The sequence below is a fragment of the Uncinocarpus reesii genome, genomic scaffold, assembly GCF_000003515.1.
Source record: "Uncinocarpus reesii 1704 scaffold_5 genomic scaffold, whole genome shotgun sequence".
Taxonomy (NCBI): Eukaryota; Fungi; Ascomycota; class Eurotiomycetes; order Onygenales; family Onygenaceae; genus Uncinocarpus; species Uncinocarpus reesii.
The window spans coordinates 1,357,457-1,381,687 of NW_003052496.1; the positions used below are offsets into that span (position 1 = coordinate 1,357,457).

The 24,231-nt window shown below is 49.7% G+C and overlaps 9 protein-coding genes across 9 annotated transcripts; 4 read left to right on the top strand and 5 right to left on the bottom strand.

The window, feature by feature from the left end:
* Positions 1-751: 751 nt before the first annotated feature.
* Positions 752-2,174, bottom strand: UREG_07494 (uncharacterized protein; the record flags this gene model as incomplete). Its single annotated transcript, XM_002582675.1, has 6 exons — positions 752-856; positions 1,103-1,243; positions 1,330-1,541; positions 1,631-1,793; positions 1,847-1,987; positions 2,112-2,174. The coding sequence occupies 6 exons, from the start codon at positions 2,172-2,174 to the stop codon at positions 752-754; spliced, it is 825 nt and encodes a 274-aa protein (XP_002582721.1).
* A 485-nt stretch (positions 2,175-2,659) lies between these two features.
* UREG_07495 (pyruvate decarboxylase) lies at positions 2,660-4,596 on the top strand (the record flags this gene model as incomplete). Its single annotated transcript, XM_002582676.1, has 4 exons — positions 2,660-2,860; positions 2,900-4,185; positions 4,240-4,450; positions 4,510-4,596. The coding sequence occupies 4 exons, from the start codon at positions 2,660-2,662 to the stop codon at positions 4,594-4,596; spliced, it is 1,785 nt and encodes a 594-aa protein (XP_002582722.1).
* Positions 4,597-5,906: 1,310 nt separating this feature from the next.
* Positions 5,907-10,642, top strand: UREG_07496 (BCK1 protein; the record flags this gene model as incomplete). Its single annotated transcript, XM_002582677.1, has 3 exons — positions 5,907-8,160; positions 8,297-10,472; positions 10,525-10,642. 3 exons carry the CDS (start codon positions 5,907-5,909, stop codon positions 10,640-10,642), a joined length of 4,548 nt encoding a protein of 1,515 aa, XP_002582723.1.
* A 441-nt stretch (positions 10,643-11,083) lies between these two features.
* On the bottom strand, positions 11,084-13,600 carry UREG_07497 (uncharacterized protein; the record flags this gene model as incomplete). The annotated part of the gene is made up of 4 exons (XM_002582678.1): positions 11,084-11,725; positions 11,927-12,961; positions 13,018-13,357; positions 13,419-13,600. The coding sequence occupies 4 exons, from the start codon at positions 13,598-13,600 to the stop codon at positions 11,084-11,086; spliced, it is 2,199 nt and encodes a 732-aa protein (XP_002582724.1).
* A 910-nt stretch (positions 13,601-14,510) lies between these two features.
* UREG_07498 (uncharacterized protein) lies at positions 14,511-15,281 on the top strand (the record flags this gene model as incomplete). Its single annotated transcript, XM_002582679.1, has 1 exon — positions 14,511-15,281. One exon carries the CDS (start codon positions 14,511-14,513, stop codon positions 15,279-15,281), a length of 771 nt encoding a protein of 256 aa, XP_002582725.1.
* A 1,681-nt stretch (positions 15,282-16,962) lies between these two features.
* UREG_07499 (uncharacterized protein) lies at positions 16,963-17,925 on the bottom strand (the record flags this gene model as incomplete). The annotated part of the gene is made up of 1 exon (XM_002582680.1): positions 16,963-17,925. One exon carries the CDS (start codon positions 17,923-17,925, stop codon positions 16,963-16,965), a length of 963 nt encoding a protein of 320 aa, XP_002582726.1.
* Positions 17,926-18,164: 239 nt separating this feature from the next.
* UREG_07500 (uncharacterized protein) lies at positions 18,165-18,881 on the top strand (the record flags this gene model as incomplete). The annotated part of the gene is made up of 1 exon (XM_002582681.1): positions 18,165-18,881. One exon carries the CDS (start codon positions 18,165-18,167, stop codon positions 18,879-18,881), a length of 717 nt encoding a protein of 238 aa, XP_002582727.1.
* Positions 18,882-19,316: 435 nt separating this feature from the next.
* UREG_07501 (uncharacterized protein) lies at positions 19,317-20,113 on the bottom strand (the record flags this gene model as incomplete). The annotated part of the gene is made up of 2 exons (XM_002582682.1): positions 19,317-19,412; positions 19,466-20,113. 2 exons carry the CDS (start codon positions 20,111-20,113, stop codon positions 19,317-19,319), a joined length of 744 nt encoding a protein of 247 aa, XP_002582728.1.
* A 687-nt stretch (positions 20,114-20,800) lies between these two features.
* UREG_07502 (uncharacterized protein) lies at positions 20,801-23,029 on the bottom strand (the record flags this gene model as incomplete). The annotated part of the gene is made up of 5 exons (XM_002582683.1): positions 20,801-21,816; positions 21,870-22,044; positions 22,102-22,437; positions 22,498-22,917; positions 22,970-23,029. 5 exons carry the CDS (start codon positions 23,027-23,029, stop codon positions 20,801-20,803), a joined length of 2,007 nt encoding a protein of 668 aa, XP_002582729.1.
* Between the last annotated feature and the right edge of the window lie 1,202 nt (positions 23,030-24,231).

Sequence of the window (24,231 nt, forward strand, 5' to 3'; positions counted from 1 at the left end):
ATCATGAGCCAGATGGCACGATGAGAGGCTTAAGAGCGAAAGCGAGAACATCGACCGCCAGGAGCCTATGAGAGCACTCGGGCCAGAAAACCGCAGTGCTTCGAGAGCCGGCCCAGAAGCGAGAAATGACGACAAGCCGATGCATGGCGGATACCATGTGGATATGCCTGCAAATTACGTTGCGGGAGCAGCGCGCGGCCGCAAACTCGCCAGAATTTGCTAAGTTGAGAAAGGTATGGATTTCGCTTGTCGCCAACCTGAAACCCAGAAACGTCGAATGGCCGTTAATTTTCCGACGCTGCACCAATGAGCATGGGCCTTTGACGAGGTTTGGTGCTGAAAAGCTCCATCGCAATGTGACATTCCCACCGGTGCTGGGGACGGTGCCATGCCACCCTGACAGCAACTCCGGTGATCCCAGTAGCTGGCCGCGCACGGGGAGTCATTCTGGCCGCCGTGAAAGTACATTATTGGCGATTGTGCCCTTCAGGCTCTCGACAGCGAAATGTCCTTTGTCTCAATAATCGAGATCGGTTGACAGGGTTTGGGGCGACAACGCCTCTTGGCCCATGAGTGAGCTACGCGAGTTGGAGGAAATGCCGCGATCTCCGTGGAACAGGGCATCGGTATCTCTGCGTCTACATCTATCTAGCATGTACATCCTTGACAAAGATCTTCAGACACATGGCCCAAATCTCTCGAATAGATTCCCGTTCCTGCGAACTTCCGCCCTTTGCAGAGTTCGCGTCAGTCATCGTGGATCGATGCTGACGCCGACCCCCACGGCAGCGCTGGAGTCGAGTGCATGCTGGTCACCAACAAAACTCCCCAGCGCACACCGCAGTATTTCTACACACTGTTGCCCCTGCGAAGGATCAGGAATCACTCCACTTTCGTATTCCCGTTGCTTGACGCGTTTTGAGAAGCGGTTGTCCCCAGCTGGGGCCGAGGCGTCGGATTGTAAATCTCAGCTAGATTGAACCGTTTCAGCTGGTCGTAATCCCCGCTGACAACGCTCATGCCGCAGATACTCTACCCAACAGTCAAAGACCTGAAGATCGTCGAGGGAATGAAATGCCGCGGCTCGCCAAAGGGTGCTTACCTGCATGACTTCCACCAGAATCAGCACATCATAGTTTTTCAGGTCGACTGTATGGCCTTGGCCCACGGCACGGGCAACAAGCTGGATGACGGTATCTCTTGGCCATTCGTGGTTATTTCGCACGCTTGGTCGAATCGCATACTGCATCCCCAATGCTCGATTTTTAGTAGTGCTCAAACCTCCAGAAACCCCACGGGCTAGCTTCTCGGTCGCATGCGAAGAGATACCTTCTTCGAAGAACCGGTGTGAAAATGTGGCTCCAGTACCTCGCCAGCAAGCTCTTCGAGCCCACCACTACGAAGCTTCCGTATTGATGTGATTGGCGTTAATCGTTTGACATATCGACTTCGCTTCTTCTCAGGATTGGCATGGGCGTCCATGCATATTCGATGGACGAGGTCCACTGGATCTAGGGTTTTATCCATTCTGATGAACAGCACTAGTCGCATATGTTAGATAGAAAGTAGAGATATACGCAAGCGAGCGTCAGGCGAGCAGCGTTGAGTGGAACGAAGATCCAGGACGCACCACACGGAATGTCCAGCCTCACAGCCTCGAAGAGTGCGCGGGACTTTTTTGTTGGCTTCATGCATTCAACTTCCTTTCGGATTTGCGCTTCGATGTCGTCCTCGCTTCCTGCTGCAGCGGAATCATTCTCTTCTGACTCATTCGGAGCAGCATTGGGCACTTCCTGCGTTGGCTGGTCAGCGCACAGCTAAAAGAGATGTATAGATTTTGACCTACTTGAGACAGCAAATCCAGTATCTCAGCAGTACACTTGCCTTCTCTACCCCTGTCACATGTAACAAATATTCCAGAGTCACCGCTCTCAATGGTCCGTTTTACATTCAGCTTTGGGCCAGGTGTCCGCCACTGCTTCTTGCGCTACAGAGATATCAGAAAGCTATCCAATATTCCTAAGACGCCGCAGTACACTTTGTTCCTTTTAAGCGCAAGCCAAAATATAAAAAATAAAAAAAAAGAGTACTGAATATAGGGCACAACTTACCTTTTGTTTCCTGTCCGAATGCTCATCGGGTGCTGCTCTTTTCTGCCCTGCGACTTCGCTCATGATGCTCAAAATTTCTTCTCGTCCTCTGAACTCAATCAACGCACAAACAATCTAGATTTCTCTCAACTGCTAGCTCCGATATTTGCGATTCTCAACATTCATGCCTCCTGGACAATTCCATGCATTTACTCTGTCCACTGTTTGCAACCTGACAGCCTGGTGGTTGTTGTTTGCATTGGACAAAAGCCTCTTCACCCAATCATGCCAATGCACCACACCTCAACTAGCCTCATCGGGACTGGGCAGCCTTCTCGAACTTCAGAGACACAGAATCTGACATCATTCACAGCGATGATTCCAGGTTTCAAGAGAGACATGGCAACACCAATGCTTGAGAAGCTTGTACAGTGTACATGGGGTCCGGGAGGTGCCGGCAGTGTCCTTGAATAAAAGCACGTCTCTGTGCCCGCAATGGTGCAGCTGTAAGTCAATAAACCAACAACTCTGACCGTTCAAGATTCGCTTGACGTCCGCATTGATCCATCATGACTGACCTCGCAACGAAGGAGCTGAAGCATCCAGTCGACATTGCTGAGTATCTTTTTACACGGCTACACCAGATCGGAATACGGTCAATTCATGGAGTGCCAGGTGAAATTCTCTGCGCAATTGGTCTCTTGAATCGACCATCTAACGACCCCCAGGGGACTACAACCTTGTCGCTCTCGACTACGTCTCAAAATGTGGTTTAAAATGGGTAGGGAACTGCAATGAATTGAACGCAGGTATGCAATCAGCTCAGCCGAATCGTTCATGATGAGAGAGAAATGACCGGCAAGAATCAAGGCTACGCTGCCGATGGCTATGCCCGTATCAACGGGATATCAGCCCTGATGACGACCTTTGGAGTGGGAGAGCTATCTGCCCTGAATGCCGTTGCCGGCGCATTTTCTGAGTTTGTGCCGATTGTCCATATCACCGGTCAGCCAAGCACAGTTTCCCAGAAAGATGGCATGCTCCTCCACCACACGCTTGGGAACGGCGACTACAATGTTTTCGCCAACATGAGTTCTGGCATCTCATGTGCCGTAGCCAGACTAAACGATCCTCACCAAGCTGCAGTTTATATCGATAGCGCATTACGGGAATGCTGGATTCGAAGCCGCCCGGTTTATATCGCTCTGCCCACTGACCTTGTCGAAAAGAAAGTGGACGGGGAGCGTTTGAAGCAACCAATTGATCTGAGCCCGCCACCAAACGAGGAAGAGAAGGAAGAATACGTTGTGGATGTGGTCCTGAAATATCTTCATGCTGCAAAGAATCCAGTCATCCTCGTCGATGCGTGTGCCATTCGCCATCGCGTTCTGGCCGAGGTCCACGAGTTGGTCAAGAAATCCGGGTTGCCTACGTTTGTGGCTCCCATGGGAAAAGGTGCAGTGGACGAAACTCTTCCTAATTACGGCGGCGTGTACGCCGGCGACGGATCCAATGCAGGCGTAAGGGACCGGGTTGAGTCCTCTGATTTGATTCTCAGTATTGGCGCTATCAAATCCGACTTCAATACCACCGGATTCACTTACCGCATTGGGCGTATGAACTCTGTTGATTTTCACAGCAATTATACTAGTGTGCGCTATTCCGAATACCCGGGAGTAGGAATGAAAGGTGTCCTTCAAAAGGTGGTGCAACGCATGGGAAAGGTAAATATTGCTCCTGGACCTGAATTGAAAAACGAACCACACGAGGATCCTAGTGCGTCGAAACCCACTATCACCCACGAGTGGTTTTGGCCGACTGTGGGCAAATGGCTTCAGGAAAATGATATCGTCATCACCGAAACCGGAACCGCGAACTTCGGCATTTGGGAGACCAGGTTTCCAAAGGGCGTTACGGCCATTAGTCAGGTTCTCTGGGGCAGCATCGGCTATTCCCTTGGTGCTTGCCAGGGCGCTGCACTCGCCACACAGGAGAAAGGGAATCGTCGGACGATTCTGTTTATCGGAGATGGTAGCTTCCAGCTGACTGTCCAGGAGCTGAGCACTATGATCAGAAATAACCTTACGCCCATCATGTAAGCACCGCTAACCACACACACGGTGATATTGCCACGCTGACATCGCAACAGTTTCGTGATCTGCAATGAGGGCTATACCATTGAGCGGTATATCCACGGCTGGAACAGTAGATATAATGATATCCAAGAGTGGAGGTTCAAGGACTTGGTGCCCGCCTTTGGAGCCAAACCAGACCAATACAAAACTTACCAAATTCGAACAAAACAAGAATTGATTGGGCTATTCGACAATAAAGAGTTTTCGGCCGCGCAAAAGTTGCAGGTACGCTGCCGATGACTAGACATCGACTTGGAGAACGCTGACCTCTTACCTCATTGTAGCTTGTGGAATTGTATATGCCTAAAGAAGACGCACCCGCTGCGCTGAGATTAACCGCAGAGGCATCAGCGAGGAGAAACGCAACATAAGGTGCCCTTGCTACGGCCTGACGTTGACGGTCGCGTCTGGATGAATGGATCGCATGATTTCGATGCTTCTGACGAATTGAGAGGTTGCAGCCTCAAAAAGCCACTTTCTGATACATATGTGAAACCTTGTAGTTGATACTCATAGGATATAATAAACCATACTGAATGAGACATTGTTGAACAGTACAGTGCTCTTTGCATTAGAACAGTCTCCCAGGTAATTTCGGATCGATTTTGTTCCGTCACGAGCGGGTATGTAGTTAGTTAGTGGACTTGCATTCGATGTAGCATTCCGCAAGCAACTACAAGCTTCCAAAATAGGCCAACTGATTAATCCACCAAGCACCAGACACCAAACGCTTCTTTCTTTTATGATCGTTGACTTCCTTCATCAAGGATCCTGTGGCGCATGGAAACAGCTGTGGCTGAACCAACTAGGCCTAAAGGGGAGCATAATCAGCCAACCAATCAGAAACCACTAAACAGCAAGGGACCCGCCCAGACCGGGAATCACGTGCTACCACTGGCGCACTGCCCCCGTTTAATTGGCGGGAAGCTCAACGGGCTGGATCGACGCCGGACGTCGTGGGGATGTTCACACAGACAAGGCCGGCGGACTGCTGGATTGGACTCTGGGAACTGCGGCTACATATCGAATACACAGCGTGGAGAATCGAGACAGCGGCCGGACGACCGATGAAAAACTAAGAAGGTGCTCCTTGAAAGCATCGTTTGTGAGCATAGCAGTTACCAGACGACTCGGGCTGCCCCCCGCCCGCCCCCTCGACACGGTCGTTAAACCGAGATTGTTTCGGTGGGTGCAACGATTGTTTTTTCTGAAGCTGAGGTTAAGGCTAACCTCTTCTCTTGAAAGATTTTGTTGACAATTGAATTCGCCTGGCCGGTTTGCCGTCTCGAGGCTTGTGATTCACTCGGTCTCCGTCGGGAGATAGACAGGTTGAAAAGTTGTTATGTCCGTGCGTTCGGGATGTGAATACGGAAACCGTGACCGCTTCATGTCTGTACAAATCGCCAAACCCGTCACGCTCGTTTTCTGATCGAACTCAAGAGCTCCCAAGCCGAACTCGAATGGCAATATGCTTATTTACGATGGTGGTGGATAATCAACCCGCACCTAACAATCAACTAACAAAAACAATTCCTTGATGAGTTGATGGAACCTGGTTCATCTTTGCGCGGAGTATACTGGGTTATTGGCGATGTACTAGTGGATTTGATTGAACGTTTCCTGTTCCAACCTACGCTTTTAGTGTGAACTGCGAACGATAGGCAGGAAAGATAACGCTGTCATGGATGGCCAACGCCAGCAGCCATACGTTCCTGGCCCACCCCCGCAATCGATCCCACAGGCTACCGCACAAAGCCATATGATGCAAATTCCTCCTCCCCCTCCACGCGTTACACACACAACAGCTCATACTGGTGGTTTACCTCCCCCACCACCAGGCCCTCCACCCGGATCGGCCTATGGAAATCAACCTGGATGGCAGTGGGCAAGACAACAACAGGGATTTGGCCAAGGCTATTACCCACCGCCTCCGCCCTTAACCTCCTCGAATCAATTGTACAATCAGCACTTGGCCTACAGTATACATCAGCCTCAAAATCCTGGCTCTCTTTCTATACAGCAGCCTCCTTCTAACGATCCGCCTCTTACTTCCGCAACGTACATCCCCGGTGGTAGCTCGTTCGGCCCGGGGGTTGGAATACCTCCACTAATCCCGCACGACAATTACGATCACTTTTCCCGTCCGGAGAGGGCCGGATACCCATACGACCCGGATGCCTTACGATATATCCCGGAATCATACGCTGATAAAATAACCCGGCCCCAAATTCCACTCTCTTATCGTGAACAGTCTGATACCGCAGGAACGTTAAATCCATCGCAGAATCCCCATGTCCAGTCATCGCATCAAAATTCCCAGGTTTCAACTCGGGAAAATTCTAGCCGCCAGACAGCGAGCGCTGCCTCGAACGGCCTGTCAGCTCATGAGGCCGATGAAAAGTGGCCTCTTGATCGTGTGTTACAATGGCTAGCCCACAATGGATTTTCCACTGAATGGCAAGAAACCTTCAGAGCGCTGGATCTGAAAGGAGCAAAATTTATTGAGTTGGGTTGTGGAGGTGCAAATGGAATGGGAAACTTTGGCAAAATGCATCAAGATATCTACCCGCAGCTTGCAAAAGAGTACGGGGCTGCATGGGATCCAGGCCGGGAGCGTGATGAAGGGGTTCGGATGCGAAAGTTGATCCGGAGCAGTGCTGAAACTAAGCATTCTGAAAATACTTCTTCTGGACGATTCTATGAACAACATGCTAGCGCGTCAACAGATGGAGGTGTAGAAACTTCCCCTCATCTACGACCAGATTCTTTTCCCTTTGACCCTTCTTCTACTGAATTCGGCCATCAAGAAACAACTTCTAGATCTGAACTGTCCAGAAACATACTTGGTAATGCTCTTGGTGAATGGCGAAGACATAGCCCATCCGCTTCTAGCGATCATGGGAACACTACTTCAAAATCCAGAGGCGGGAGCCCAGCAACCCAATTCGCATCCATGGTAACAGCAGAACCTACCGGAACACCTGGTGAAATGACTCACGCAAAACGAAATAGTTCTGATTCTATCATGAGTCGCAGCTTCCGACAAGGTCAAGGCCCACCTATGCGGGAGCATCCCATGAAGCAAAGCGAAATGCCGTCAAAAGATCATAAAGGCTTCTTAAATGCTATCCGGAAGAAGCTGGGTCCATCGCACCCTTCTCCTGACGACACAAGTCTTGATACTCCTTCCAGTCCAGCTCGATATGCCCAATCATTTCCATATTCTGGGAGAACAGGTCCAAATTCGAGCGAACCCTCACTGGGCTATGGCATATCCCAGCCGTCGACCGAGTGTCACGCTCGAAAAGTAATTCAGAATCCTCCTCCGAAACGATTCATATTTGTGACGCTCGATGGCTGGAACTACCGCCTGGTGGATGTTACGGATGTTGATGCCGCGGATATGTTGCGAGCTCACTTGTGCAACGGCGTCGGTATCAAAGATCCAAGTAGCGCTTTAATATACGTGACAGAACCCGGAAAAGTCGACCATGAGGAACCGCTGAGCGATACCATGTTGGTTGTGAATCGGAGATCCAAATCAGACGACCAGGGAAGCTTGAAGCTGTATGTCCAAAGCATGGCGCCGCCTGCATTCGGGTTAGGCCTGTCGTTCTCCGAGCGAGTTGCCAATGGTGCCAAACCACAGAGAAGTACCACAGAGGATGACGCTCGCAATCGAACCAACCATGTCGCCCACCCACGCCGAGTATCTCCTGCCATGGCACATCGTGCATCTATGCAGAATCTAGCCTCATATTCCCCGTTTATTGAAGATGACAGATGGGTTGAAGAGTCTCCCGAAGAAAAAGAACGAAACGCCGCGATTCTAGCGGCTCATAAAGAACATCGCCGTGTTGTCGAAGAGAAACAGCGGCTTTACCTCCAGTCGAAACGCGAGCAGCTTCAGAAAGAAGCAAACATCGGGAGGAGGAGTTATTGATTTTACGCGATTGTCACCTTATGATGACAAGCGGTCTGAAGACTTTGTTCCACGAAGAGAGCCGCCAACAGCACCATCCGGGTCAAGCACTCTTGCTAAGGTTAACTCGTTAAACAAAAGGCCTCCAGAGAAACCCAAAGACTCAAGTGCTCAAAGCTCTGACCAGGCACGATCTTCAAAAGACTTCTTGGTAGATACCCGAGAAAGGTCGTCGAGCTTCAGCCCTAAGTCAGCTTCCCCCAGTATGGGCATCGCTGCGGCCATTGCCAACATGGGCAAAATTTCCGGTTCGATTGCAAAACCCTTAGCAACCTCGTCCCCCTTTTCGCATTCTCCTCGCACTCCATCAGAATCAGAAATCGGAAAGCTATCCTCAACGGAATCCGCTGATACTGGCAGTGCCGGTTCTCACCGGGCCAGCCCTTCTTCGGCTATTACTAGAGGCCCCGCCTCGATGTTCAATGTACCTATTCATAACGATGGTATTTCGGCAAGGAAAGCGAGTATTAGTGAAACTCCATCAAGCCTACCCGAAAAAGCCACATATGCAACCTCTTTGCGGGAACCTAGTCGAGTACCGTCACAGTCGCGACTGTCACACGGCCCTGACTTCGATTTCCAGGAAACAGAGGTTCTTTTCGTAAAATCACCTCAGCCACCACCTCAAGATTCAGATGAAGCTTCTGACGAAGACCTTTTCATAAAACCTCTTGCAAACAGAAAACCCAAACCGAAAGCAGACGGGAAAGCAGCCACGGGCTTGGCTAGAGGTCGATTAGCGAAACCTGCTTTGACGGTGAATACTAACTCTAGAGCGGTGAAAGGCCTCTCTGTGACTTTCAAATCTCCAGGTCCCGCTGATGCATTTACGCCACTCACTGACCATAGTGACCCCCGAAGTGGACACCATTCAGGCGATCCGGATACTGATGACTTGTCTCCTCAAGATTTGAGAAATTCTCGTCGACGATCATTTGTTAGGGACGATGTATGGGCGAGCCGTCCTCCTGTTGAAGGGATGATTGATCACTTGGAAGATTTCTTCCCTAACATCGATTTGGATGAACCTTACCTGGAAGGCATTACCCTAACACCTCCAATGTCTCCAACTGCCACTCCAAGCCACTCAGAACCAGAGCCAGAGCTGACACAAAATTTACGAGAGCATGTGGCGCATGCTGCACCTAACCTAAGCTCCATTTTGCGAAATCCATCTGATACTTTAGGGTCAGATGAGTCAACTTTAAAGGCCAAAGTCACGGCGAAAAATGTAGCACAGCGGAATGTAAGCCGCGCCGGTGGCTTGAGCCGTATGAAGTCGATCCGTGAAGTTGCGAAGGGAGCTCATCAAATTCGTCGAAACCAAAGCTCTGCCGCGTCCAAGAATGCGCAGTCTGGCATGCTCCGCCGGAAAAGCACCAAGATGTTCGGAGCCAGGATTATGCAAATCAGTCCAAAACCGGGTAGCCGCCTGAGTGACCTGGATCCTCTACCACAGCACCCAGTTCCATTTGAGAAAGTACCCCAGAGGCAACCAACTTTCAGGATTATCAGGGGTGAACTCATTGGGAAAGGTACATATGGCAGGGTGTATCTCGGTATGAATGCTGAAACCGGTGAATTTTTAGCCGTGAAACTGGTGGAGGTGAACCAGAAAGCGGCCGGTTACGATAAAGACCGCATAAAGGAAATGGTTTCGGCCATGGACCAGGAAATCGATACCATGCAGCATTTGGAGCATCCCAATATTGTGCAGTATCTCGGGTGTCATCGCACCGAACTATCCATTTCCATCTACCTGGAATATATCCCTGGTGGCTCTATCGGAAGCTGCCTTCGAAAACATGGCAAATTCGAAGAAAGTGTGGTTAAATCACTGACCATCCAAACACTGCGTGGCCTGTCCTACCTACACAATCAAGGAATCCTCCACCGAGATCTTAAGGCCGATAATATTCTACTCGACCTTGACGGAACATGCAAAATATCGGATTTCGGTATCTCCAAAAAAACTGATAATATCTATGGAAACGATGTAACCAACTCAATGCAAGGCTCTGTGTTTTGGATGGCACCAGAGGTGGTACAATCCCAGGGTAAAGGATATAGTGCCAAAGTTGACATTTGGTCTCTTGGATGCGTTGTTCTAGAGATGTTCGCTGGTCGACGCCCATGGAGCAAAGAAGAAGCCATTGGCGCAATCTTCAAATTGGGAAGCTTGAACCAGGCGCCGCCTATCCCCGAAGACGTGTCACTGAATATTTCTCCAGCAGCTCTGTCATTTATGCTGGATTGCTTCACAATGTAAGTTCTGTTTTATTCATTTATTCCAGGGCTTCACTAACCGTTTCTATAGCAATACCTACGAGCGCCCAACTGCGGGAACTCTCCTCTCACAACACCACTTCTGCATTCCCGACCCGAATTACCATTTCTTCGATACAGAGCTTCACGCGAAGATTGGACACTTGTAGATACAGCACTATACCTAATATCTGCCAGCTCCTAACCGACCCTAACCCAGGGAACTTTCTTATATTCACTTCCTTGCTTCTGAGTTATGCCCAGCTTTCTTTCAAAATTCTGATTTGACATTCAATGGACGCGGCTGTTTGTCTTTTTTATCCTATGATGACTCTTTGCTCACGACCTTTATTTATTTAGTCTTTCGAACCCGGCAAATGTTTCTTTAGTCTGCTTTTCGAATTGGCTTTCTTTTGATTTCAACACTGGTGGCGAAGAGGTATAACTTGCCAGCTGGAAAACTAGGCCTTCCTAGGAACTATGAACATTTACCTATTCCATATCAAGTCTTCCGTGGAGGGGTATAATTATTAATGCTGCTGAATGGCAGAGTTCGGATCATAGAGGCGCACATCATGTCATCGGTATTCGACTTGACTTCAAAACGCACATTATACACTCCTATCACTGCTCATATCTTCAACCTCCTCATCCGGGTCTTCCAACTTTGGAATCCCCACAGAGAAAACACCCTCACTCCAATCCGTAAACGTCTCGACGTCCCATACCTCATCCGCCCGTCCCTTCCCATTGCTTCTCCCAACGACTCGATCACCAGCCGACTCTGCAGAAGTATACACCTGGAAGAAATCCTCGTACAGCTGAATAACATTATCCTGCACCGCAGCAACAAGAGTTTCTCTTGTTCTAGTATCAGTAATATAATTTCCTAGTAGCCTGCGTAGCTCGGGGACCTCCTTCTGAATAACCTGACGCGCGTTGCCAACCGCAGCACGGGCCTGAGGCATAGACGCCGCCGTCACGGTCGAGGGCAACGGCGCAGTCATCCTTGCTGCAAACGAGTTTGTGAAATCGTTGATCACGGTCCGCAGTCTGCCGTCCAATTCGACTTTGGCGTCGAGCATATTCTCCACGACGCGCGGGAGGAGCCCGTTGCCGAGTAAGTGGACGAGATTACGGGGGTTGAAGAGCCCGCCGCGTTCGCGGAGTTCCCAGAATGTGTTGGTGACGCCGGAGAAGTCAAAGGTTACTTCTGGTGAGACGAATTCAATGTCGAAAGCAACGATTTGTTGCTTTAAGATGAGAAGATGTTTTATTAGAAATAGTTGGGCGTCGGGTACGGAGTACTTGGTGGCGATTTGGGAGCTGGCGTGGTGGAGAGACAGGTTGGTTTGGTGGACTATTTGGTGAGCTAGATCATCAAAGACGGTAGACTAAGTCCATCGCAAATCAGCAAGGGCCAAGGAAAGATGAATGAAAGGGGAACGACGTACATTAACGAGCCGGTATATGCGGCTCAAAAGCCAAACAGCTTTCCTCAAAGTAGGGTACCAGCCTTCAAATACTGATCTGGATTCAAAATCCCATCTAGGGTCTTTCTCGCCTGGAGAATCAAGTTCCTCGTCAACGATCACTGGCAGTTTTGGGACGGGCGAAACAGGTTCTCGGTGTGATTGCTTTTTGCCTGAGACAACAGGTTGTTTATTCTCTTTTCCTGGGAGAGATACTCGTGTATTTCGGGCTGGATAATCGAGATCCTCGGGTTTAGGTTTGAATTTCTCGATCTCATCTCGGAGAATGGCCTGCGCTCTAAAGACCAGGCGAGTCTGTGTATCTTCGAGAGCAGGTTGAATCAAGGCAGAAAAGTCGAGCTGGTTTGGATTCGGATACTCGGCTTCCTCCTCTGGGTCCATCAGATATCGAGTTTGGAGAAGCGTGCATAGCTGGCATAATTTCACCAATTTGGTTTCGTGGATAATTCTAGGCCTCAGATGATCGTACAACGGTTCGCATACAGACTCTAAGAAATCATAGAGGCCTTGTTGCCCGTGGAACCACTGACCCCACAAGTCGAATTCATCTAAACAGATTCCTCGAACATAGCTGATACTTCCCCGAGCAAAGGCAACAAGGTCCTTCGAGGTACTGGGTGCATTTGCGATGTCATTCAGCCTCTTCCGAACGAGCGGAATAATCAGCTTTCCACGGGTGGCTGAAAAATTAGTGTGAAGTTCATTGAGTAAGCTCTGATATTCAGCCTCTGCCCCTTGCTTCGGGTCCAACGGCGGAACAGCTCTCTTTTGGATTTCCAACCCGATGTCTTTCATCTCAGCTGCTCCTACGCGAAATTTTGCGTAGAGCAATGCAGACATTGTCGTATCATTAAGTTGCCGATCTGCGATACGTTTCGATACTCCTGACGATATCTCCCGTAGTGTAGAAACGAATTGGCCCCGGATCAATGTCAAAGCACGAGTCAAGAGTAGGCGATAGCGTGCTCTGTACGTCTCTGCTTCCTTTTGCTCGGGCTTAAAATGTATAGTAAGTATCAAACTAGTACCATAGCCCACAGAGTGTGCCTTACATGTGCTTGCATGTAGTCGAGACATTCATCCAGCCGGCGCAACATATCAGAGAAGTCTTTCCTGCGGACCGAATTGCCGGCTCCGGGTGCATTGAGCCTTCTGGATGCAGGATCCAAGTAGTCATAAAACTGCAAATTCTCTTGTATGTCGTCAGCGAGCTTCGAGCTCCGGGCCTCAGCGGACAATAATCCTTCGCATTGCTGCTGGAAAATGGTCGTCTGGGTCTCTACGGCTTTAAAAGACCGGGACAAGCTTGAGAGAAGGTCGAGAGTCGAAGAGCTATCACGTAAAAGGGAATCGAGGTGAGAAGTGGTCATTTCCAGTTCGTCGAGGCATGATCTGAGAAGAATCCGTCATCGTCAGCGGTGTCGCCTCGAAACCAATGTAGGGAGGCACATACTGGTATTTCTCGTAGGTTGCTTCTCGCAATTCAACTCCAGCGGTGTCATACCACTGCGCAAACTCCAGTTCATTTCTGATTTCCTGGACGGTGGCACTCTCGTCGGCTGCTCCCTCAAGCCCGGGGAGCGACGTGGCAGAAGCACTCCGGCGGGGGAGCTGAATATCAGCCTCAGCGGACATTGAAAGATTGATCTTCACTTCAATTGCATTTCGCAAATGGCCTCGCGTTCAAACCTATCGAGGCCAATGAATAGTTAACTAATAAAAGGGAATGGTGATGGCCGCGCTTTGCAGCATGAAGTGTGTTTGGAAGTTCAGTATGCCGCTACGACGAACTATACAGCCCAGCATAAACGCAAATAACTCGGTTTCAGCTCTAGCCTCAATCCTACAATTAGTATGAACTTATAATCTACTCCGCACCGGTTATTTATTTTCATCCCAAATATGCCTGTTGTTCTTAACTGTTGCATGCCTGCGCTGTGGTTTAGGGCGGCGACAAGAAACTTAGTCAGCAAGCCATAGCGGCGCTTGTTGTTCCCAGTTAGGACTAGCGGACGGAGCGTCACATGGCGGTAATTTTCGTGTCACGAACCGATCCACCGGCAAAACCGGTTCCGCGAAATGAATTCACACGCAGCGCGGATTCTGGTTGGCGGAACAGGCACAGAGTTGGATAAATTTGCCAATCACACAGCCCAAATACGGGGCCATCGCGTCTCAGCCAGGGTGCTAACCGTATTGGGGCAGGCGGCGGGTGTCAGCAGCGGTCTTCACTGGTTGTAAATGCAAGTCCAACAGTACAAAGTGGTCCCCAGACTGAACTCGCCCTTTTTTTCTCCCAAAACGCCCGTCGGTTCGCCCCCTCTCGCTGAACTGCCTCGCTCGTTCTCACATCTCACTCTCTGATCATCACGCTCTTTTGCATCATCTTCCTTTCCTTCTTTCCTATCCATCATTATCGGCTGCTTACTTCTTTCTTGAAGCACTATCCCATCGCTCGCTTACTCTTGAGGACCGCCTCTCCAGTGCTTCGCAGGCAAAGCGCCAACCTTGACCGCCGCAGATCCTTTTCTTTCCATCAGCCAAGATGCGGTGGCCATCGACCTTCTCCTTCTTCCTGCTCTCGCTCCTGGTTCTTGCGATCGTGGTCTCCGGAGCAGACCTGGACAGGCGACAACTTGAAATCGAACCTCAGCCATCTCCACAGACTCCCGCCAACAGACAAACTGGCGAGGAGACCTCCACGACGCCGGAATCAACCTCGTCAACCACTTCTGAAAGGACAGAGCCCTCGTCCACCCCGCCAACCACTTCAGAGCGCCCAACCCCGACCACTCCCACAGCGCAACCAACCCCAACCGCGCCGTCTTCCACCCCAGAACCACCCACTCCCACAAACGATCCCCGACCAACACCCCCAAAGCCAACTCCCACCAGAGATCCACAGCCACCTCCACCGCCAGGTTCATCCGTAGTCATCGTTACTCGAACAATCACCAGTGACGACCAAACCATCATTCAGACAACTCCTTCGTCAGTGCCGGACGCCACCAACGCTCCTGGCCTGGGCAAAGAAAAGGGTCAAACCGGCAGCTCTGGACTGAGCGAGTCCAACAGGAACATCATCATCGGCGTGGTGGTGGGTGTTGGGGGTGCCATCATTCTCGGAGGACTTGCCGTTGTGATCTATAGACTGCGCCGCAAGCGAAACGCTCGAACTGAACCCGACGAAGATGACCTCACCGGCACGGCGCTTGGCTCGCATAGCCATGAGGCTTCAATGACGAACAGCCCGTTCAAGACAACTCTCGATCAATATCATAACCCGGGACCAGTCAATCCAGCCTCGAACTTTTAAGCTCTCCCTACCCTACCTTGCAATTACGTGCAAGGCATCTTGGAGCTTGGCCTGGGTTTTGTGTTTTGCAATCGGTTATTTACTGGCTCTCACTTGCTCAAAAAGCACATCACCCATCCCGAACGGCCGACGAGGTACGAATGTAACGGCAGTCCAGCTATAATATCTAATATGGCGGGTCGGCCTCACGTTCGGATATCTGGGTTCTTTATGAGTTTAAGTCTCAATTCACGGGGGCATGGGCACATGGCGGTATGGCGTCTGGCATTTTTTTTTTACAACCATTATGACTTATTTTTCGATTTCTCCGTTCCGCGCTGGCTTGCTTTTTACAGCATAACCGCCTTTTTGAGGACTTTTGTCTATACACATGTGGTTTACCAAACCTCTTCTATCCAAGCAAATTGTAATATCTTCAAAAGGTCATTCCCTTAAGTCGCTCCTCGGCTGTGATCTACACGAGGATTTTCGTTCCTTTTCACACTAATTGTTCATTCTTTGTCATGTATGTCTGTATGATACCGAGTGGAAGTGGAAAGGCTGTGTTTGTATCATACTTGAGGAGGGAAAAAAATGATATTTTAGGGCTTGAGTATACGTTGCTGTGATATCTCCTTTTCAACAAACGTACTTTCTTTCACTTATACACCTACTTCCTAATTGCATTGATGGTTTATGCGCATCCATGTTCCCCTGCTTTCTTCAAACCGTTTCCGTTCAAAAGCCATGTCGATATTCCTCCTCTTAAGAGACTAGTCTCAGGTAACATACATATTACCATGAACACCCGGATATCCTGAAAAAGAAAACTCTGATGTGCAATTAATCAGTTTTTTATTACGAATACCGATGCGATACGATCTACTACATTATAAAAATTTGCTTTCCCTATTAATAGCACAGCCACTACAACTATGGGATTTACGGATAGGTTGGGCGCTTATAAACCTGGTTATCAGCAAATCATCTCCAAACTCAATTGAAAATGTACGCAGTGGTTCCTGTGGCGCGCAACAAATGAGGAAGTTGTTCCGAGAATCCCGGATGAGGTGTCCAGGGTTGGTTAAGACCTCCCAGCTGCTTTGCTGGGGAGTTGGTAAGGTCATTCGAGGTCAGATAAGAGGGCCGAGGGCCCTATGAAAGAGGTGTTTTGGTGATTGAACTCCGAGGAGTAGGTATGGAATGTGGCGATGGCGTACTATTTTTGGTGCCAATGCTCATGCATGGACCACGGTTAATGGATAAGGGTACAGTGTGGAAGACTCTGTGTGGACTACGCGAACCTGATGATCCATTGACCTGGAAGTATGGTGGGCACTTAGTACGCTTTAAGAAAGAAGGAACAAGTTATGAGGAACTCTAGTCTCTTAACTTTTGAGGAAAAAATGAAAAGAGAAAAGGGAAAGAAAGAACAAAAGTAAAAGAAACGAAAGACGCCTAAACTCCAAGAATCTAGGACAGAAAGGTACAAAAGAAAAGTGAACTGCTGGAGGGGTATCAAGCGTGCAGTCCATCCGTAAAACAGCAAGGAAAAAATGCTAGACCAAGAACTCTAGCAACGTTAAACGCCTCCCTCCGGAAAGACCCTCCTTCGACCAGCCAGTTTCCATCCAGAATTGTATCCAGGAAGCAAAAGCCTTGACCACAGTTGACGGTGTAAGGCGAAAAGGTTGAAAAGGATTCAGCTGCGCCGGATATCAATAGCTTGAGGCGGAGCCGCAAGGCTAGGCAGGTGAACTCGTCGCTGTTCATCCAAGTATTCCTGGCAAAGCTTCTTTAGGGGGCCGATCTTTCCGCATGAAGTCCTTGATTTCCGGAAGCCGATTGAGCTTGAATACAGGAAGCTTAAAAGGACGCGAATGTGCCCCGATCTAGCCGTGTTCCAGAGGGCCGCTAAGGCCAGTTTCCGAACTGAAAGAAAGCCCCCATCCCAGCACTTTTGAATGAGAGGCGCAAAGGGTGTCGATGAAAGACCGGGAAAATCAAGCTGGCCATCAACGATATCGATGACGGGCTCTGTTTCGTGGAAAATGAAATATAAGCAAGAACCAAGAGCAAACTGCTCGCTCTTGGGGCCGGCTCTATCCAGGCTGCCATCTGGTTTGTGGAGCCAGTAAGGCTCGCTAAAGGTCTGCAAGTTCTCCCCAGGCGTGACTGCACAGTCAAAGTCGACCAGCTTCAGGTGATGGTTCTCTGTCAGCAACATGTTCTCAGGGCGTAAATCTCCATGGATAAAACCGAGTTTCTCGATCCAGGCAACGGCACTTGTAAGCTCGAGCAGCCAGCGGATCTTAAGGGGCTGCGGGACTATTTCTACTGACTCGAGGTAGACATTCAAAGGGGTGGCCAAACGTTCGAGAAAGATTCCTTCGTCGGCAAACAAAAAGCAGCGAACAATATTTGGATGTGGTGCTTGCTCGAGGACGGTGAAGATTCCCTTTTCGATTTCCAATGCGTTGACAGATATTTCGCTTTGACGTCGTAAAAAAGCAACTTGTCTCTCTTCATGTTGGGTGCTTGAGCTGGCATATCGAATCGGGCACTTAAGGGCAACGATGCCATTGATGCTATAAACAACTGAGGCTGACCCTGTTGCGATCTGATTTTCATCTGTCAAACTGCTGAATGGTGCGCTGATCGCCATCTTGCTCGACGCGTTAATTAGTTAGTCAATGAACTGCCAGCAGTAAAGAGAGATGAGACCAAGGCCAAAGTAAACGTGAACGACAGATATAAAATCTGAGCAGCAGCTGAGTGCTTTAAAAGAGAGAGCTGAATGAACAGAAAGAAACATGCTCTTGAATATCACTTTCACTCTCACAAAGAGCTGGGCTTCACATGCCTTCAGACGCTAATCCTTGAAAGGCATCGCGCCTTTTGAAGATGTGTTCCGTCGGTCCGTTGTTGATCCGCCATTTGGTTAAGTTAATGAGCGTATCAGTTTCGCGCTCATCCCCAAGGACGCGATCAGATCACGAACAGACACTCCACTCGTTTAACCACCATCCCCAAGCCCAAAGAAGGTGGCCCACTTCAATTCACCGTCTAGGAGCTATGTTTGCCACTCTCCCTTCACCTTCACCTCCCCATACACTCACCTCGACCACCCCGCTCTACCTCTCCCGCCAGCCCCCTCAGGATGCCAATCGCTTTCTATCACACGCCCTCTCGATGCCACAAGGACAGCAGACGAACCAAGAACGCGTGACGAAACAACCCTCATCGCCGCCACAATCGCCCAGTCCCTTTGCGCAACGGTATGCCTCACAAATACGCAATCCCGCCGCGCGCGTGGCCGGACGCGCTTCCCGCGACATCAGACGAAACGCGTTTTTCAACCGTGTAAAGCGGAATCGCGAGAGTTCCATGTACAACGCAAGAGAAGATAATATGCTGTATATAGAGTATATTGCTCAGAAACGGCGGTTTGAGGAAGAGATGGCGCGCTCGGCGCCTGAAATTAGAGATGTGGAAGATGAGATGATGGATATCGAAGAGCATGATCGAGGTAAAATGGGTACTAATGTGGGACGAAATGAACAAGCGGGCGATGGTAAGCTACGGAACAGTTTTGCTGTCATCCCGTGTGCATTGTTTTAGGTCTGTGCTAATTGACATAGACGAGGCTGCTTTAGAAGAATATCTCACGCAAGAGCAAGAGTATGAGGCTTTCCTTGAAGAAATGGAGCGGGAACTCGAGATGAACCGTACCCAAAATAGCCATGATGAGGAGGACTATGACAGAATATTTGCCGATATTGCTGCACATTACGAACCGTCAAATTCGAACCGGAGCGAACAAATGGACATGTCACATGGATAGTCTCGCGCTTCTTCTTTTTTTTTTTTTTGCGTCAAATTCGGCGGAGTTGGGAAATCGTGGCGGGGATATTTGAATACAGGCGTTTGGTAGAGGCTCATCTGCGAACTTCGCAATACCAGAGCAAAGTAATCCGGGTATCGAATTCTGTTGTACAGCACAAGGGATTGAACAGGGGGAAATTTCCCTGGTTAGGAAATGGGGTATCTGTGTTATCATTGCTGTGGGCACTGCGGGCCGGCGGCACCAAACACCTCGTCCGCGAATGGGTCCGATACGAGATCTTTAGGCGGAGTGCCAGTGCTTTGCATCTATCAACTTGTGTTAGCCAGCACAGCAGTATCCGAAGCGCAAAATCACATACCTCTTGCATTTTCTCCCAAATATAATTCCTGTGTTCGGGCTTATCATCCGAATACCCCGGCTCGTCAAACTTCTTCATAACATCCGCCATCAGCTGCGCCTGTTTCCCATATCTCTCGTAATCTTCCTTCGACAACTTCTCTTTATTCTCCTTCAACCACGGTCCAAACTTCTCGTGGAGCTCCTTCACCGGCTCGTACAAGATCTCCTTATTCGACAACTGTTCCATCGCACGCATGATCAAATTCTCAAACTTCTCATCATCATCTTGCCCATCCCCACCCAACCCCGAAGCATCCATGGCCTCCATAGCTTTCAGCATCTGAACCAAAACATCGTTATCCGCACTATCATTCACAGCAGCGGTAGCCTTGTCTCCGGATTCCTGCATGCGGTCCATCGTCTTTCGAATCGTCTCCTGGAAAGTCTCCTCCTGTTTCCCCGCGTTCTCCGTACTCGCTTCGCCGCTGCCACCGGCACCGGCACCCGACAAATCCTCGCCTAACATCAGCTTCATTAGATCGCCAGGCTGCATGCCGTTCTTCGCTAGCTCCTGCGCCAGAGCGTTCCAGTCGTCATCGTCTCCGCCAGCATCGGGCCCGCCACCGGCTTCCCCGCCCCCTCCACTCCCACCGAGTAGTTCCGCCATGCCGGCTTCTAATTGTTTTATCAAGGCTTCTTCATCTGGTTCTGGCAACTGATCTAAATTGGGCTTGTCTTCTTGCTTTTGGTGCGAGATCGGTTGTCCGTCTTGTTTTGGCGGGGCGGGAGAAGAGTCTGGTTTGGCGGATGCTGAGAAGTGATCGAGGACATCTGGGGCAAGGGGGGAAAAAAAGGCGAATGTTAGCTTCCAATAGGCAGTGAAAGAAGGGCGGAGTTTTGTCGAAGTACTTACCGTCTAACTCCTCCCAGTCAGAGTCCTCTTCATCTGGCTTTGTGGTGGGTGCTGATGTATTCAACTGCTCTGTCGAAGGCGGGGCAGAGGGACTCTGCGACTCGGCTCGCATGTCAGGCTGCTGGATCTCCGGGGTCGCACTTTTATCTTCTTCCATTGTGTACAGAGGGCAGAAATTCCGGTTTTGTATCTTGGTAGGCTTTAGGAGATTTTTTGGGGAATGAAGTCTGGGGTAATTTACAGCATTTGATGGCTTTCATGTGAGTGCCGATAGTTAAGCTTTTCGGAGCAACTCGACCCCCTGTGGCTTTGGCTTCCTCGGTGCAACTCAAAATGCATAGTAACTAGATCACACGACGAAACAGCATTGGGGAACATCTCCCTGACTTGCTTCACAAGCCAGATTTAAATATTTATAAAACAATAATCATTCAGAAGATTTCAAGATTTCTTTCCAGAATCCTCAACAAGTACACTGCAATTCCGCTCCTGAGTACTGAGTTGAACGTCCAGTGCAGGATTCCTATCGAAAAAATTCACCGGCTTCAACGAGACCAGCATCTTCTCACAAGGCATAACCGGCCAGTCTTCCACCCTAGGGTTATGCGTTGTCCCGAAAGCATGCCACAACACGATATCCTCATTACGCACGCTCACAGGGTGAGGCCGAGACTTGATCCAGGATTCAATCCCCTCGCCTCCCAGAGACTGCATCGTATGGTCACCCGCCGCATACAGCTCTCTATCGTCGTATTTAGTAACCCAGATTGGGTGGGAACAAAATTCTGACCGCCGGGCATGGATTGATGACGGATGGGCCAGCAGCATTTGCGAATAATGGGGGACGAGCTTGTACCCTATCGGGGTCCCAGTGACGGGGTTGGTGATATTTTCATTGACTATTTTGAATACCCTGCCCTTTGCGATATCCGTGTCAAGGAATGATTCTGTGTCAATGATGCTCTGGCTCGTAGTATAACCGATGCCAAAGGGGTTGTGGACTGTGGGTTCGTCCAACGGCATTGGCACAGAATCTTCAACGATGAGTGAGTTCGCATGGCCGCCAATAGCAGGGTCGATTCGCAGGCAAAATAGATGCTGGTGGTAAGGAGCAAGCACGCCAGGAGCCACTATCGTGCCATAGGGCACAGAGTCTCCAAGATCAATCGGCACCGTAGATAGAATCCCAGTCGCCCGAACTTCATAGTTGATAGCAGCGTCTTGTGTGAATTGGAAAGCGAATATGTACTCATAGTTTCCAACGGTGATGATCGTCTGCAAAGCCAGAATTCGGGACCGAGTAACGACCGCATTTTCCGTTCTGTAATTTGTATGCTTCCATAGGATCCCGTCGTCAATTTCATGGCAACATATGGCGTTCTTGAGAATTAGAGGATCACCAGAAATAGTATGATGATACCCGTCAAAATATTTGATAGAACCGAGGCAATCGCATCCTGCTAAAGGATTAGATTCGGAATTGCGAGCAGCAAGCAACACGAGGCATTACCCAGCTTTAGATTATTCGCGTTCACTCCGGCTCCATTGCTTCCTAAATCAAAAGCAGCTTTTCGAGGGTATGGAGCCCTGCTATCACCATACGGGACGAACATTTCGGAAAGAGACAAGCGATAGAATACGCTACGTCCATCATATGTGATATCATGCAGAGTCAACCCTTCACGCTGTGCAGAGTCAGTTGGCGCAAATTGAAGTTATAAAATGGAATCCCATATACTCACATAATTGAACCCAACACGCATCCGCCACTTCTCCCAAGTAATCAGATTACCATCCGTTTTGAATGAAGGCCCTTCAGGCTGAACAACATGGTACGGCCTAGTCGTTGTACGCCGCTCTTTGGCAAGTTCAGGGTGATATTCGCTCGATTTGTGCAATTTCCTCCGATCGAATGGTTTGATTCCATCAGCTGCGGGCTGCACGCGGTCATGGCAACCTGATGGAAGGGTAAGGATCCCTATCACATCCAGATCGTCTGTCATTTCGACACAAATATCAAGGGGGTATGCGTAATAATTAGCATCTCCATGATCGTTCAGTCGCATGTAAAAGTAGCACTTTAGTAGTCAGTAACAGAAATAGAGCAGTCAATTTTTCAAAGGAACTAATAATGATACCATGAGAATACGCTTTGACATATCATGCATGCCATCTGTGCCATATGTCCAAGGCTCAACGCAGACAACAGCACCTTCAGGGAGCTGTAGAGCTCTAATCGCCTCCTGAACTTGCTCGTCTTTCAGACACGCTTGTTCACATTCGTCCATCAGTTGCGGATCAAGGTAGGAGTGCTTTCCAGTAAGCTTCAACTCCTTTGTCACCTTGAGACTCGAAAGGTCCACATGAATCTCCCGAAAATCCGAGGAATTCTCCAGATAAAACTGAACCATGGCGGTCCGGCATGGTGGAATGGCCGATTTTGAAGCGTGTTCTGCTTCCAAGAAGGGTATCATGTCCACCTTACGCGGTTCCGCGAGTGTGACCACGCGAAATATGACATTTTTCTCTGCGTAGGCATGTTTGACTGCTTGCACAACCTGCCATTGAGTGAGCGACTCCGAGGTGCTGCTTTAGAAAATTGGGTATTACCAAGGCGATTTCCTCAGGGGAAAGCGGATCAAAGGGATGAGATGCTGTTGGTTTTGTCATTTTGAGACGAGTATTTTCGACACAAGATATTGTTCCCGCTGCCTTTGATACTTCAACTTGACTGATGACAAGGTCGACAACTCGGGGGTTCGCAGCACTGATGGAGTTTCCCGGCCGAGTTGTTCAACACTGAGTTGCCACGTTTCGACGCTTGTCGGCACCATTTTCGTCCTTGAATTCGCACTGAACCTCTAAGAACCTTTAGCGGCAGGTTGACCCGGAGATCAACTCGATACTGTCATCCACTCTACATGGTCGGATGCATCACCGCACGGGATATTGCCAGCTGCTGCAAGTTCTCCGGCATGGGAAACCTGTACTCAACATCCTCCGAGCCGATGTACACGCTCGAGATATGAACAGCCGGTTACCCCAGATGAACTGCCTCCAGGAGGGATAACGGATGCTGGGTAGCAAACGGCTGAGGGGTTGCCTTGACCTGGAGAATGCAAGGATCATGGTTTAGGTTTGGATGGCTTCCCCTCTTTGCCGGGGTTGCTCGTTGATTGCTTTGCCGGAAGGGCGTTGATGAGTTGGTTTACGCTGTGAACGGCGGGCTACAGATTGGCGCGGGAAGCCGTCAAGGAGCAGGCCAGAAAGGTGTCTACAAACCGGCCGTTGGAGGTTGTAACTCAACTCCTGGTTTTACGCTCGGGATAAGATCCGGGAATGAAAAACAACCCCTGGAGGACGGACGATGGAGCAGCTATATTTGGCATCAAAAGAAATATATCCTTTCCGGCCTGGTCGCGGAGATTCACGACAGGGTCTGGACGAATCCCAGCCAGCTGAGACCGTGTTGTGGCTATTTTAAAATCTGTTTCCTGCAAGGCATGAGTCTGGAAATCTCAAGCTCGTCAAGCTTCATCGAAGCTCAGCCAGAGATCAGGATAGTCACAGCACTTGTTTGATCTGCGTATCAGATCCATTGTAGACCATGCCAACCACAGCATATATCAACGGTTCACCCTTCTCCGGTCCGTGGATTGTGACTCTGAGAGCAGTGTGGACAGCTCGCAGGCCGGCTCTCTGCAGCCCTGTCACCATCTGGGGCGGTCATTCCGCACGACAGAACAGGTGTAACGTCCAGGCAGCGAATTTGCTTTCAACGCGCACCACCGCCAGTTCTGGACAACCAAAAGCTCCCAAGACAACGTTCTCCTGGGAATTTGAGAGCAATGTCTTGGCTGAATTGCTTGAAC